The sequence below is a fragment of the Haplochromis burtoni genome, unplaced genomic scaffold (genome assembly GCF_018398535.1).
Source record: "Haplochromis burtoni strain Fernald_Lab_line unplaced genomic scaffold, NCSU_Asbu1 Contig_20, whole genome shotgun sequence".
NCBI lineage: Eukaryota > Metazoa > Chordata > Actinopteri > Cichliformes > Cichlidae > Haplochromis > Haplochromis burtoni.
Window position 1 is genome coordinate 828223 of NW_024582381.1, and position 16359 is coordinate 844581.

At 38.5% G+C, this 16359-nt stretch overlaps 1 protein-coding gene across 6 annotated transcripts in view; it reads left to right on the plus strand.

The window, feature by feature from the left end:
* LOC102305041 (collagen alpha-3(VI) chain) overlaps positions 1-11563 on the plus strand; it is a 46202-nt gene extending 34639 nt beyond the window's left edge. For 4 of the 6 annotated variants that reach the window (XM_042218569.1, XM_042218572.1, XM_042218567.1 and 1 more), the window contains 10 exons: positions 74-176; positions 380-1081; positions 1228-1330; positions 1429-1484; positions 1775-2035; positions 2955-3029; positions 3992-4189; positions 8994-9053; positions 9831-10016; positions 10762-11563. In XM_042218569.1, the coding sequence (XP_042074503.1) occupies positions 74-176; positions 380-1081; positions 1228-1330; positions 1429-1484; positions 1775-2035; positions 2955-3029; positions 3992-4189; positions 8994-9053; positions 9831-10016; positions 10762-10802 (1785 nt within the window). In that variant the 3' untranslated portion in view covers positions 10803-11563. The remainder of the gene's footprint in view (positions 1-73; positions 177-379; positions 1082-1227; positions 1331-1428; positions 1485-1774; positions 2036-2954; positions 3030-3991; positions 4190-8993; positions 9054-9830; positions 10017-10761) is intronic. The other 2 variants (XM_042218568.1, XM_042218570.1) reach the window with 2 other exon arrangements.
* The last annotated feature ends 4796 nt before the right edge of the window (positions 11564-16359 follow it).

The following is a 16359-nucleotide window of genomic DNA, read 5'->3' on the forward strand; positions in this document are numbered from 1 at the left end:
GCCAAAGCAAATGTTAATCTTATAGGCCATCAGTTTGTATTCAACTTATAACTTTCCTCTCCTTGTATACCAGGCCAACAACACAGCACTGGCCCAGGTCATTGTCCTTCCCAACGCTAATAGTCCACAGTACAATTCAGTCATCCAGAAGGTTATGAACTGCCATGTCTGCCTGGGTAAGACCTGTTTGGGTGGATTAGTATTTATGAAACAGCTTCTCACTTTTATTTTGTCAGATGTTGATGTACTTTTATCTAAGAATAGAGCCATTTTTTCCAAGCATTGTATAAAAAGAGACTAGATGAAAAACTGTTGAATACAGATTGTCTCAGTCCATGAAAGGAAAAAAAATGCATAATTTTATTTCTTCTTTTTTAAGATTTCTGCTCTCCGGACCAAATCTGTGACTATGTTCCCCCAACGGCTGGCCGAGATAGGAGATCTTTCACCTCAGATGTCGACATTGACATTGCTTTTGTCATGGACAGCTCTGAGTCTACCTACCCAACTGTCTTTGCCGAGATTAAACACTATATATCTTACATGGTAGAGCATCTTCATGTGTCTTCAAATCCCACATCATCTGGTAACCACGCCAGAGTGTCTGTGATTCAGCAAGCACCTTATGAGTTCCTAAATAACAAATCTGGGTCCCCCCTTCATGTTGACATTGGCTTGACTGAACACACTTCAGCACAAGATATTATCAAATTCCTGGTAGAGAAAACACCCCAGCTGGAAGGTGGCCGGGCACTCGCAGAGGCAATTGAAAGGACGGTGGATCAAGTGTTTGAGAAGGCACCTGTACAACGTGACAAAAAGGTACTCATACTGTTTGTGACAGGAAGTGTGGAACAAGACCAGGAGCAGCTGATACGCATTGCCACTGAGGTCAAGTGCAGGGGCTACTTCCTCGTCATCTTTGGTGTAGGTGAAACATTGAGTGCTAAGGATGCAAGTGTCTTGTCAAACATGGCCAGCGAGCCTTCAGATGTCTTCTTCAAGCAGCTGAAGAGTAGCTCAGACTTTTATGACAGAAATATCCAGACCTTTGGCCAGCTACTGCCCAAGTATATCAGTAGTAAGTTCAAGATATATTTTGATGGGCATGATACATTTTCAATACCTTTTGCTTTTCTTTTTTTAGTATTTTAGAATAGATTCTATTTGTTACATCAGTCTAACAAATCCTGAACTAGTTGTGTTCTATGTTGCATTGCTTTTCAGTTGAAAATGCTTTCCACATGTCCCCTGAAGTCTCCAAAAACTGCAAGTGGTTTCAGAATGACCAGCCACTAAAAAACCCCTTCACACCATCACAGGAAGTGGAGTAAGTTTTGTAATTTTTGTAATGCTGTATTATTAATGCTGGAAACATTGGTGGTTTTCTTTACAATTTTTTTTCCCTTAACATTGCCACATTTGTAGGAAACACCAGAAGCATCATGAAAATCACCAAGCAGTTCATGAAAGAAAGCACAAGGGTAAGACTGTTGTTGAACAAATTTTTCTTTACTACTTTTGCATTTTCAGCTAGAAGTACTGACAGCTTTGGTCACTTTAAGTCATACACACTGTCGCTAACTGCTAAAATTGCCTGCCCATAATTCAATAATATTTTTACACTTGTTTCAGAATATTACTTTTATCATGCTTCACAAAGTAAAGATTACTTATAAATTTATGCTTCTTGGCCATGCAGCAAAATAACATTTGTTGACATCATCCACCACAACTACAACATACTCTTTTTCTGTTATTTTCTTACACACAGATGCAGAGGAGCTGCACGTCTCTAATGTCACCTCCAGCAGCTTGAAATTGCGTTGGAGCAGGCCAGATGCAAAGCTCTTTGTTTACTTTGAGGTTGTTGTGGTGAGGCTCCATGACCATGCACTGGTGCTGAAGACCAATGTGTCGGGTACAGAGCTTGCTGTGGACAACTTGGAAAGTGCTCAAATGTATCAGGCTGTAGTCACAGCTTACACAGCCGAGGGCCAAATTGTCTCTACTCTCAAAGGCGTCATTACTACAAGTGAGTTTATAAAGACAGCTTTAGCTTTTTCAGAAATTATTCATTCATATTTTGCATGTGTTGCATATTCAACTGTAAACATGCCATTTGGGTACAGAAGTACACAAGCACAAATATGGAAGTCTTCAAAAGCTCTTATGGAGACCACTTAAAAAGAGCTAGCTTCAAGTTGTTACAGATCTATCCATTACAGGTTGTGTATCCTAATAAATTTTAGGGGTGTATAAATCTCAGTATATTAGAGATTTATTTTTTTTAAATTACCACAGGCCTGATAACTTAATGGTGATTAGATTATAAACAAAACAAAAGTGTCTGCATTCTGATGTATACCATGTACATTCATTACTGGAACAATCTTTTGCTGAAAGGTACTTGCTCATAAAGAGTTGTTTGATGTTGGGTTTTTTTGTTTTGTTTTTTTTAAACCACTGTAGGATTTTTACCTTGCAATGTAAAGTGCCCTGAGGCAACTGGTGTGATTTGACTCGAAATAAATTACCCCGAATGGAATAGAATACAACCTCTACCTGATTACCATACTTTGAATACAGATTACCCCACATAGGTACTGCAGTACAGGAGGAGGAAACTGTAATATGTGTGGACATTGGTATTAACATTTGTATTAACACCATGTAACACTGGTCTTGATTTCACAGCTGTCCCAACCCTATTTAATGGCATATAGTATGTTTTGCAACTTCACACTCAAAGTTAATACAGATTCAAATTAAATAGTTCCCCAAAATGCCAAAATAAAATAAACTAGCTTGTTTTAGCTTCTTTGGTTTTAGGGACCACCTCAATCTGTAGACACACCCTAAGAATTGCCCTTTCCTAGCTAAATTAATTAATTTATTGCATGCTTTCTATTTTTAAAGTTGTATTGACAAATACATTATTTATTATTTCACAGAAGCAGCTGAGCATAAGCTTGCCAGCCAAAACACAAGTACTCCAAATACCACACCCCTGGACAAACCAGAAACTGGTGAGTAACTTTGCATGCTTGTGTCTGTATATTGCTTGGAAACTTCTTTTCTTTTATAACATTTCCTATATAATTAGCAGCCATATATCGGAATACCAGTATATTGGACCTGTAATCAAAATGGGCCAGTAATATATCTTAGAAGTAGCCCCCATAGAGTTGTGTTTTGCTGGGTTTCCAAGGTATTATATTAGTTATGTAAATAAAACCTGTAGGTTCAAGTCAAAGATCGTGGGCTTCTGTAATGCAGCAATATCAAATGGGACTACTGCACTAATATTTTATTTATCAAGTCACTAGTACATGCAAAGATACACCGCAAGTTGTTTACAAAACCTTACAAAATCGGCAGTTTAAGCCCTAGTGTCTCGGTTTGTTAATCTAATCTTTTCCCTTATGTATCGTGACAAACAAGGCACTTGTGGGTAAAATGTGTGGCACTATGAAGAAGTTTGTTTCATCAGAAAATACCAAAGGAAAAGAAACCTTACAGCTGTTGGTCCTTGTGAAAGGCATAGAATTTAGAGCACAACTAAGGCATGAAAACACAAAAGTAACTAACATTTAATGAATTTAGTTACAACTAACTTGTCAGATCCATCCATGAAAACCTAAAAATAATCTTCTTTCATTCTAATCACAACTTTTTTTTTATTTTTTTTAATAAGCAAAACCTCTTCTAATATATTGCAATTATCCAGACTCCCATGTAGTGGATATAGTCTCATGCTGAATGCCATTTCTTTTCCTCTGCAGGCACAAAAACTAATTTAAAACCCCTTTCAAATACATCTGAACTTCTAATACATTTGTTTACATGCTACTTTCAAAGCTTACAGTTTGTTGTATGCTGTATTTGTTCATCTAATCCTCACACAAATGCATCCTCTTTCTCTATTTGTCCTCCATCACTGCTATATCACAGCTATTTGTTTGTTTGTTTTTTGTTCTGCATGTTCTAGTTAATGAATTGGCAGGCCCATGCTCGCTTGACTATGACCCTGGAATGCCCTGCAAAGACTATGAGGCTAAGTGGTTCTTTGACAGAAAGAATGGGTTCTGTGTACAATTCTGGTATGGAGGTTGTGGAGGGAATGGAAATAGGTTCGACAGTGAGGCCCTCTGCTTGAAAAACTGCGTGAGGTCAGGTAAGTGCAGAGGTGGGTCGAGTATCCAAAAATTGTACTCAAGTAAGAGTAGCATTACTTTAAACAGCGGTCTCCAACCTTTTTTGCGCCACGGACAATATTTTCACGGACCGGCCTTTAAGGTGTCGCGGATAAATACAACAAAATAAAACTAGTACCGGTACTGAAAAAAAGAAGATTTATTCATAACACACGTGAAAAGACCGATAAAAACCCTGAAAACCATACATTTCACCCCTGAGCCTCAACTCTCGCGGCCCGGTACCAAACGAGTCACGGACCGGTACCGGTCCGAGGCCCGGGGGTTGAGGACCACTGCTTTAAAATATTATTACTCAAGTAAAAGTGAAAAGTAGTCGTCAAAAAAGTTACTCAAGTAAGAGTAAAAAAGTACTTGGCGAAAAGACTACTCAAGTAGCGAGTAACTGTTTAAAATGTCCGATTTATTTTATAAATAAATGCTATCAGACAAACAAAAATAAATAAATATACAAATTGTAGTATTTTCAAAAGGAATATATGTAAAAACATCAACAAAATAAGGCACAACAACTCTAATTTCCAGATTTCCGTTTTTCACAACATAAAACTTTTTTCAACAATACCTACAGTAAATAATATAAATATATAAACAGTGCAAACAATTTCCAGTGACAAGATATGCTGTAAACTTTATATTCATTTTTGCTCCAAATGGCACAGCAGCCTCAGAGAAAACATTAGAACGAGGCATCTTCAACATATGTACATACAAGGCAGCTCAGTTTACCATAAATTGTATGGGTGTGCATTTATTTCTGCATATTTAGCAAAAATGTGCCATTTCTTCACTCACTGAGGTGATGGTTTTGCTTCAGCAGCAGTTTGCTCTCAAGGTTCTTTCTGTGAAGCTGTAACTGTTTAGCAGTGAACAGGAGTCCTGCATGACTCACAAGTACTTCACAAGCTCCAGATGCAGGAAGAGCTATATTGACTTTGATCGACAGCTTCTTGGTGTGAGGAAAGCCATGCAATACATCCACACCTCCAGTGAATGGACATGAAAGGTACCTCTCCAGCTCCCCTGCTTCTGGCTTTCCTGACCCCATGGATCCATCATCTTCGTCGAATAGGCTGCTGTTTGTGCTGGCCTCATCCAGCTCTGTGTCTAGGTGATGTCTGATGAAGTGGAGACCTGTGGAAAGATGTATGGTTTTCAAAAGAATTACCGTATTTCCCAGACTACAAAGCGCACCTGAATATTAGCCGCACAAGCTAAAATCGGGAAAATCCTGTTTTGTACATACATTAGCTGCACCTGACTAAAGGCCGCAGGTGTTTCAATGTTGACTTATCATATGTAAGAGAATATGCACAAAGGGAATTGTCAGGAAAGAGATGGCTTTTTGGAGACACACCCCTTTTATTAATATTTTGAAAAACAAGTTATGGGTGCATATTTTCATAACTTTTTAGGTATATGTACAAGTAGCGGTAATTACAAGTACGAAACATGTACTGTGCTTCATAAATGAGTAACAAATGTAGTACATAACAATAACCTACAGCACACCAGAAAAATAGATTCAGCCTACCTTTTAGGCTCAGGTATAGTGACACGGCCTTAACAAGAAGAAAAGTTAGTCATTCACCACCATCTTCCTGCGCACTAAAACCACCAAAGTCCTCTTCTCCAGTGTCGGATACGAACAGGCTCAGGATGGCTACGTCATCCCCTCTCAGCTCCTTTCCTTTGTTGTCACTTTCAAAACCAAAGAAATCCTCGTTGTCAGTGTCAGAGTCGCGCACCCTCTGAAGGGCCGTGCGGTGTCCTCCTCTCCATCATGCAGCAGTCCAGCCCTTCGAAATCCGTTGGTGATCATGGATGTTTTCACACATTTCCACGCTGTCAGATTCCACCGGTGGAGTTGAGCATAACTTGCTTTTCGCAAGTTTATCGCCGCTCGTCATCCACCACGCGTAGCGCTAATTTGAAGTTTGTTTTTCGCGCTACTTGTACAGCACTATGTTGCCTGGTGGATGGACATGTGACCAACATACCACTCTTGAACCCCGATACTGTGTGTCTGATCACATGCCCTCCCGCCAGGCAACGTAGTGCCGTACAGCAGCGGAACAGAAAAGCCGCACCTGACTAAAAGCCGCAGGGTTCAAAGCTTGTGCAAAAAGTAGCGGCTTATAGCCCGACAATTACGGTAGGTCTGGTCATTATAGTGCTGTATACACTGCCAAGCTGCAGATGTTTGTTTGGAGCTAGCCTCCAAAAGCTGGGCATACACTGTGCGATTTTTGGCCCATTTTGAGACGATTTTTCACCCGCGCAACCATTTTGGGGATCGGCCCGAGTTTTGCCTTAATCGTGTGTGCATTGTGTAGTATACATGGGGTAACGAAAAGCAGTTAACACTTCACGACCAGCTCCCAATCATCAATCATATGGTCGCATGATAATCAAACCTGTTTGAAATCCTGTCGCCCCTCAACGCAACCTCTCACACTGCGCACACACAAACACAGAAGTGAAAGTGAAAAGGTGGAGCAGCACGTCAGTGCAGCATATGATCTGGACACAAGAGATGGAGGCACAACTTGTAGGATGAGGCAAGCTCATCCGAGTACGTAAGCTAGAGCTGCCACCCAGGCAAAAGAAAAATAGAGCTATATCACGTTATAACATTAAAAGTTTATTGTTCTAACAATATACTTTTCATGTTCGTGCAATATACCTTTCACATTTGAACAATATAATATTACTTTCGTACAATATAATATTTACATTGTACGAACGTGATAATTATGTATATTGTACAAACATGAAAAGTATATTGCTCGTTATAACGTGATATAGCTCTATTTTTCTTTTGCCTGGGTGGCAGCTCTACGCTTACGTATCTGAGGCTTTTCAATGTGGCCTCACAAAATTATCACGACTACAACAACCATGAAAAGAGTTGGATGGACATTGCTGCTCAATTGCAGCTGCCTGGTCAATGTTTTTCATTAGTAATTTAGCAAAGTTGATGGTGGTGGTGTGTCTGTGTGAGTGAAAGACACAAGAGAGGGAGAGCGAGAGACAGATTTTGTATGATAAGCTTCATGTTATGGACGCACAGTTTGAGCACTCAGGTCGCATCAGAGCATCAGGCCCTGCATCGTGACCTATGAACTTCTAACCTCTGCGATTTAATTGTACAGTTTGAGCAGGAGCGGAATAACGTGACTAAAAAAAAAATCGCAGTGTTTGACCAGCTTAATGCAGACTGTTTGAACTAAACAAGCTGCTGTTTCACATAATAAACCCTGTCAGCCGCAGTATTGCCTTCTGTTTTAACAGTTAAAGCAGTAGAGACAAGCTGTTTGCATGTTCGTGGAACTCCAGCGTCATTAACCAGGCTAGCTGTTAGCTTATAGGCTAACCAGCGAGCAGTTAACAGGACAGCCGAAGCTGCACAAAACACCCACAAACTTATCTCACTACAACGTAGCGCCAAAAATATGACTCGCAGCTTGAGCTCGACACAGCTGCTGTAACATAAGACTGGCATCCAGCTAACCACAGCTAAAAAGATATTTAGAGAAAACTTACCGTTTCCTCAGGTTACACGAGTTGAGTTGTTTCACGCTGAAAAGTTGGTTTGTTTTGGCTCTCACTGAAGACACCGACACTGAAGACATACCTGTTCTTTTGTACTGCTTTTAAGCGAAACATCCTTTGTATGTGAGGAAAATGCTGTTCATCATCTTCAGCTCTAGCGTAGACTCTGCCATGTTTTCATGTTTCTTCTTTCCGTGTGTCCGCTACTTTGAAACGCTTGGGTCACTCTGCCTGCCACAGTTTCAAACTGGTCATGTGACTGCATGGCCACATCTCATTGGTAAAAAAGTTACCGGAAACTCCACTGGTGGCATGTTATCTAATGTGTTAAACTAATAATTTTTTTAAAAGTAATGAGTCGAATTTTGCAAATGTAGCGGAGTAAAAGTACCGTTTCTTCTTCACAAATGTACTCAAGTAAAAGTAAAAAGTATCGTGCAAAAAAGGTACTTTAAATGGTAAATGGTCTGTATTTATATAGTGCTTTACTAGTCCCTAAGGACCCCAAAGCGCTTTACATATCCAGTCATCCACCCATTCACACACACATTCACACACTGTACTTAAAAGTACATTTTTTTCAAAAACTTACTCAAGTAAATGTAACGGAGTAAATGTAACTCGTTACTACCCACCTCTGGGTAAGTGATGTTGTCAGGATTTCAGTGGGAGTGTGCCATCACCTGGTTAATGCAACGTATGCAACATGGGCCTCAACTAGATATGCAAAACTTACTATTTAAATTGTCATTTTTGACATATATTACGGAGCCCCTCAAGGGACATGGGAGAAAAAAAAATGAAGATGAACTTTTGCGAAATCTCGCAAAAGTTCATAGAAAGGCTTATCATACAGCTACTTCATGAATGGGCCATTGTTTGAAGTCTAGCAGATCCCAACCTAGCCTAGTTGCAACCATCTGTCATTCCTAAAAATGCACCCTTTAATATAGTTTAAGCTCCTAGAGAGTATTTTAAAATCAAAACCTTGTTAAAAACGAGGCACTAGTCATAGACACCAGAAATAATTATTTCTAGTCTAAAGCCAGTTTTTCAGGAGTCAGCTCACTTTGAGACAGTCTAATAGCATCCAAACCAGGTAGTAGGGGTGGGAGCTTATGAAACAGCCAATGAAAAATGTTGTGGTATTTATTTATGTATTTTATAACAACATCTGTCCCTTTAAGGTGAAACCACGGTAATATTTTTGTATGTTCACAGTGGGAGAGCCTCAGCCAATGGTGAAGCAAGTTGAACAGGTGGAGGTCCTCCCAGATCCTGGTAAGCTCCAATATACACTCACTGGCAATATTAAGACCTGAATATCATGATTACTTCTTTCCAAAAATATTATGTTACAAATGCTTTCCTTGCCAACCCACTTTATTGATTAGCTGAAATTGATGTAAATGCATGTGCATGGTATGCAAATATTAACCAGAAGAAAATAAACTTTCCCTTTGGTGTAGTTTTAAGCAAGCAAATCCATATCAAACCTTTTTAGACCATCATTAAACATATACATAACAGCCACTGGCTTTGGAAGTAATATCAGTGTTACGTATATTTTCCACACTGCTGTACGCTGTGCTGACTTTGCAGTACAATTAATACTATGTCTTCAGGGGCATCTGGATCCTCTACTGCCCTTCACATTCTCTAAACATGGCTGATGGTGCAAATAAAAAGCCAAGCCAAGGTTATGTTTTTTTCTCAATGGCATGAGCCAAGTCACATGGAGAAAATTAATGGAAAGAAAGCTATATTCAAGGATTCATTACTTTTTTTTAGCAGAAGGCTTATTAGATAACAAGGTTAAGTCATCAGTAACTTATCATCTTTGGAGTAAACTGCCATCACATACTCACAGCTAGGAAATGTACTATAAACCTTTGTCTACCTATATGTCCACATATCTCATCTCATATGGAAAACTACTGATCCCATCAGTCACCAAATCTCATATTTAAAGTGTAATTTAGCACATATCGCATAACCTTTAGCTGCACATGTTTTCATCCTTTTACTGAATACTATTCTTTCCCATTTTCTTCCCAGCTGCTTTTACAGCTGTGGACATTTGCCAGCTTCCACAAGAAGAAGGTACTTGTGCCAAATTTGTTCTCAAGTGGCACTACGATGCTGCCAACAAGAGCTGCATGCGCTTCTGGTACGGTGGCTGTGGTGGAAACCAGAATCGCTTCGACACTTACGAGCAGTGTGTGAAGGCTTGTGGAAAACCAGGTACTCCTCTTGTTAGTAGTACTCTTCTCTCAGTAGGGACTGGTCATATTTAATGAATGGAAAAGTTGAAATCAGCTTGCTGTTCTGCGCTAAATGTCACAGTAAATGTAAGAAGACATTAAGCACAAGTAAATCAAATCATGTGATGAATAATCTTAGATGTATAAATCTTTCAGATGGCTTATTGTTTAACTATTTGTCACAGATATGTTTAAGACAAATCTAGCAGAAATGAAAATATGCCCTTATTTTTCTCTCCTGTATCTAAAAATGAATTTTGTGACTTTTTGGAAGGAATTGACCCCAGATCAGGAAAAAACTTTGGAGTAAGGAGTTAAAATGCAGCTCAAAACAGGCTGATTATAACAAAATAAAGTTTTATAGCTTATAATGATATTGAGCTATGTTTCACTCTTTTACCAAATAGTACTGGTCCACAGTCGCTGGTCAGAAAACAATATTATGAACCATTTCACTGTTTGCATGGGCAAGGAGACGCCCAACACAATCCCATAAAATAGGTTTAAAAGTCATAAGCCATCATTCTGAAGGAGTACAAGTTGATTACACTTATCACTGAAAAATGGTTGTTATCATGTTGTAGAAAATTGTATCTTCAAGCCTTTCTTAACTGGCTTAAGCACAAACTTAAGCACAAACTTAAATAGAGATTTAATAGAAATACACGTGGAATTTTGTCAAATACAAAGGACTTAATCATGTTTTCTTCTTCCTTCATCCCCAGAACCAGTGAACCAAAGAGTCATTGCTACAATAAAAACATAGGACGAAAGTCACAGACATGGCCAGCTCTTACCTCTATTTAGCAGATTCTGAGGAGAACCATCCAAAATGGCCATAAAGTAATGGTGGCTGCACTGGATTCCACAAACATGGACTTTATCCCCCAACTCTTGAAGTAGTCTTTCACAACAAGAAGGAAGCAACACAATTTGCTGCATGATTTGTTTTAACCTACTGGTGCTACATGATATGTTTGTTTTACAGGAGTTATTTAGTGGATTTGGTTTTGTAAAATCACGTTCTCTTGAACGATCACAGTTTTCATATTTTTTAAAATGCAGTTTTATGATTAAACAAGAAACATGTTTGAATATCTTGGACAGAGATTAGCAATGACTCAGTACATGAAGGATTTTAAAGCAGTAATCTTTTTTTATATTGTGGTTAAGTCTTCTTTTTACATTCCAGATTCACATAGCAGCATTGTTTTTTTTTTAAACTCACTTCATCCCTGTGGATTATTTCACTATTTCACTGTCACCAAATCCACAGCAATGTTTACACGAGTCTAGTGTGGCAGCGTGTGTGTATGTAAAGACAGCGACCAACTGCTGGGATGCCAACTTTAATGTAATGTTTAGTGCACTTCTGGATCCGTTGCCTCAAACACAAGATTTCCAGCTATTGAGAAACAGAATGTACTTTTCAAGCTGTTTTTATTTTTCATTTCATTTTGGATTTGCAGCAAGTTATGTTCCATGTGGGAAAGGGTGAAATAAAAATGAATTAGACTTTCTGATAAACATGAGCAACTGATTCATTTTATTTCTTGTTTTGAATTAAATGTTGCACAGCAGTAAAATGCTAGACGTTCATGTCACACAGAGATGTGTTTAATGGAAGTTCATTTGCAAAGTGATAGTTTACTTCATTGGAGTAGCATGGTTTAGAGCAGGGGTATCAAATTTGCGGCCTGAGGGCCACTTGCGGCCCACTTCAACCGTACTTACTTGTATATTGACATGAAGAAATATAATGCAATTTGGCCCTTGAAATTACATTTTTTGTTAAGGAGGACTTGTTTGCTGTTGAGTGCAATGTTAACATAAGTAAAGCAAAACATTATATAATATGAAGACAATATGAGCAGAGAATACAAACATGTTGAGGGACTGGCTGTGTTAGTTCAGTGAGAGAGTTGGAGTAAAGGAAACAGTTTTCACTGGCAGTCAAAAACTACTGTGTACACTTATGACTGCATTTTTATTTTGTTAAATACGAACAAAATTATAGCAGAAGTCCTGCCACGTGTCTGGTCAGAGAGAGAGAGTAACAATGTGTTTATTTGATAGTTCAATGAAAGGCTTCAGTTAAGAGTGAGGGAAAAAAATTGCATTCACGTTTGCAGTTTTATCTTGCGATACAATATATTTAAAAAACAACAAACAAACAAACAAAACACTATATTTTCGGAGATTTTTGTACAACTTGAGCACTAAAGTGGCCCTCCAGTGAGATGACAGTGCTATCAGGGGGCCACAGCTCATTTAAGTACTGAGGTTTAGAGTTTTAGTTGGCAATCTGATTGCATTAACTAGAGAAAAGCAGAACAACAAGCACCTAGCATTTTAGTGCTGAACTTACTTTCAGTTGAATTAGTGGCCATTAAGATTGTAGACTTAGTTAACTTAGTTATTTTTCCAAGTATTTGTCTAAAATTTTAGGTTGATTTTTTTGTGGCGAGCTTAATTCTTTGTCAATCCTTTAGACCCCAGGCAATCTCTTTAACAAGACTAGATCCAAACCCTCCACCATTTTCAGATAGCTGCTGAGTAGGGCTTCCCCTGACCCCCGACCCCCCATATTTTTGGTAATATATGATGTCAGATTATCATAAACTACAAATCTTTATTGGGGTCAGAATGAATCCCAGATGGTTGTGCAAAGAGGAATCAAATGGTGAAGAACTAAAAACACAAGAGAAATGTAAAAAATTCAGAGAAAACTCAGGGAGCACAACTGGTAACATAACAGATGAGAGAACAAAGAGACTGAGGAAGATAGAACTATGCATACACACTAGAGGAGGGCTAACTGGGGATTAAACAGTTCCTGGAACGAGACAATCAGGGGGAGAAGGACAGGAAAGGAAAACAAACTTTCACAGTAAAAGAGGAAATAACCAAAAGACATAAGAAACAAGGAAACAGAAAAGGACCAAGGAATAAACACAGAATAAGGGAAGCAGAAACACCAGAAAGATCATAACAGTTACTACTATAGCACTAAAACTGTTACAACTAAGTAGATGCAACCCCCCCCCCCAAAAAAAAAAAAAAAAAACCAAGAAAGCACTAAATCTAAAACTCATTAATATAGACATAAAGTAAACACAGAAACCTAGTATCATTAGGGCTGTACTATGAATTGGATTTGGGCTTATTGACTTCGGGCCTAACCCTGGGTTTTTTTGTACTATAAATGTGTTTCTCTTCACAACAGGATGTATCAACATGGTGAACAAAACCTGCTCCAGAGCAGGTAGTATTCAAGATTAGTATGAAATCACTGCCTATCACTGTAGAGAGGTGACAAATCAATTGTCTGGGAAAAACAAAAAACGTCACCATTCCTGGAAGACTCCTCAGACCTCTGCATGCAGATAGCTGATGTAAGACAGTTCATTTGTTTTTTCTGATGAGCATCAATAAGAAATATAGATTCTTAGACTCAACTTGTTTTATCCTGTTGGCTGCAAATATTTTCACAGCAAGTTTATTGTTTTACACATATATATTTTTTCCTTTGTTAACCCCTTACCCTCCAGAGATTGCTCTACAAGACTAGATTTTAACCCTCCATCTTTTTCAGATAGCTGCTGAGTAGGTCTTCCTATGAAATATTTTTTCTACAGTTGAGTTGTTATAATCTATCAGATTCTCCTGTATTTTCATGATAGAGCTGTGATTTTGAACAGTAACAAGAGCTCATCTTCAGCTCAGCTTGCAGCATCTCCAATCCAGTAACAATAAGCTCAGAACCAAATTTTATGGAAGCCCTGTTGCATCCTTAATCCTTATAACTGACAGATTCTAATAATTCATCCTATCTTCACAAGTATGGTGAAAATGTCAGTGATTAATAACTATCCTATTTTTTACAGCACTATATTCTTAAAATCCCGACTACTTCCCAGAAACAATAAAAATCAAAATATTTACAATTAATTGTCTCTGACAGTTATGATCTCTGATTTATTCTCAGGGCACCCACTGAAATTTTATTCTACTCCTTTGTGATTCTGTGAATGTAATGCATCCGTAAATCATTTCATAGATCATTTCTCTTTTTAACTTTTAAAGCAACACATTGTATTTGCAAGCTTTAAAGATTCCAAAGTGATCAGATAATCTTTCATAAGCATACAAAGGAAGGATGTGAGGAGCACAGACTTGGCAATCTTCTGGAGAGGAGAAATGCAAACAGCGTGTGAATATAAAAAGTCTGCAGATGTGATTTCTCTTCAGCCACAGCAAAATCTCCAGATGTCATCACTCATGGGGTCTTTAAATATTATCAGTTCTTTCATCATCATTCTGTATCTTACCACAATCATCCTCGTTTCCCATTATGCAACAGAATGTAACATTAGTAACAGAAAGTTAAACTAAATGTTCATCTTAAAAAAAGATTCATATTATCATTATTGAGATTATAGTTCTTTTAAGCTAGAAATGACCATATTTGAATGACGGAATGGGAGGCTAAGTTATGTTAAATGAAATGATGAATGAAATGATCAGTGCTTTTCTACTCTATCTGAGCACTCAAAGCACTTTATACAACTTGCCTCACTCACCTTGCACTTTTCCCCTATAATCTTTCTATCAAAGGTTCATACTCAGATAAATGCATCAGAAAGCACCTTGGGATTAGGATCTTGCCCAAGGATATTAGTATGCAGACTGGAGCAGACAGAGATTGAATCACCAACCTTCCAATCAGTAGCTGACCTGCTCTACATCCTGAGCTACACTCACCCAACACATCAGTAGGGTAGGCTGTCTCATGACAGATAAAATGGTCACCTAAGGTTAACAAGCCTGGTCCACAGAAACGAAGCACCAACTCCTTGGATGGTACGTTAAGTGCACAGTGAGCCATATTATTAGCCTAGTAATTTCACTAAAATGCTTGAGTTCAGTAATTAAAATTAGCTCAGGTGAAACCTAGCAGATGGAACATGGCTACAGTTCATTCCCCAAACACCTGCCAATCATGTCCCTCACTCCAGTAGTCATCAAGACATTTATTGGATTGGAATATTTTTAACCCTCAGTGGTTACTAATCAGTACTGTGCCAAATATCTTTGTATCTGCCAACTTTGAGCAGTTTCACTGATGACATAACAGTGGCAACAAAGTCCAGTTTCTGCCTTTTGTAGATGATGTCCTTTTGTTGGTTTCACTGAGCCATGTCCTCATGCTTGTGATGACAAGGTTCACACCCAGTTTTATTGATGTTTTTGATTCTTAGAGGACCATAATTTACAAAATGGTCATTTTATATTTATAGAACTTGAAGCTAGAAATTGAGCCCATAAACTCTTCAGCTCCTGTTACTCAGATCACAGGACGGTTTACCCATTTATTTTAATACTCTTGACTTTTTTTTTGCAAACATAGGAGTGACGCATGAGTGTCATTACAAAGAATCCTGGTTTAAGACAAGCCTGTACTGGCTTTGCTTTTATACACAATCTGTGCTCATCCATTCATTCATCAATTTTCTGCTGGTTATCTTTTTTTGCATTGCAGGGGCAGCTGTCTGAGCAGAGACAGCTGCCCCTGCATCCAGTGAATCCTGGGTGTGCCAAGGACCTGCTTGGGACAGGACATGCCCGGAATACTTCACCCAGGAAACGCCCAGGAGGCATCGAAGTCAGATGACCGAACCATGTCAACTGGCTACTTTCAATATAGCATATGGCAGAGCAATGGCCCATTACTGAGCACAGTAGTGGTACTCAGAGATGGGCCTCTAATTCTCCTTTGGTTGGAAAGAGTGACTGGAAAGAAAAGTGAAGGCAGTTTAACCAGCAGATTAACACTTTGGAATGTCATTTTTAGCAAACACATAAGGGTGATGTTCAGATATCTACTTATATGTAGCTAAATACTCTATTTGCAAAAGGCCACACCAATCAAATATAAGGTTTTTTTTTTTTTTTCATTTCTTTTCTTTTTTTACAAGTACTGCTCCAGACATGATGCATAAATAGACAAAAACCTCACCCTCTGATCTAGTTGTTTTGGTTTTCCACGCTTTACTGTTAAGGCTTTAGTTAAAGTATTTTGAATGACAAACATCACATACAGTCAGACCTTGTTAGCATATCACAAACATTCCGCTAGAGGACAATAATTCAAAACCAGTTCTTTAACTAAAAACAACTGCTCACAATTAGTGGTGAGACTTGATGTATTTACACCAGTGCTGTCTTTTTCTCTACATGGGTGGGAATTTGTACTTTTGGTCTGATGTGTCAAAGATTGGTTACATTGCTTGCGGCTAAAATTCAGATGTACACATGTAATC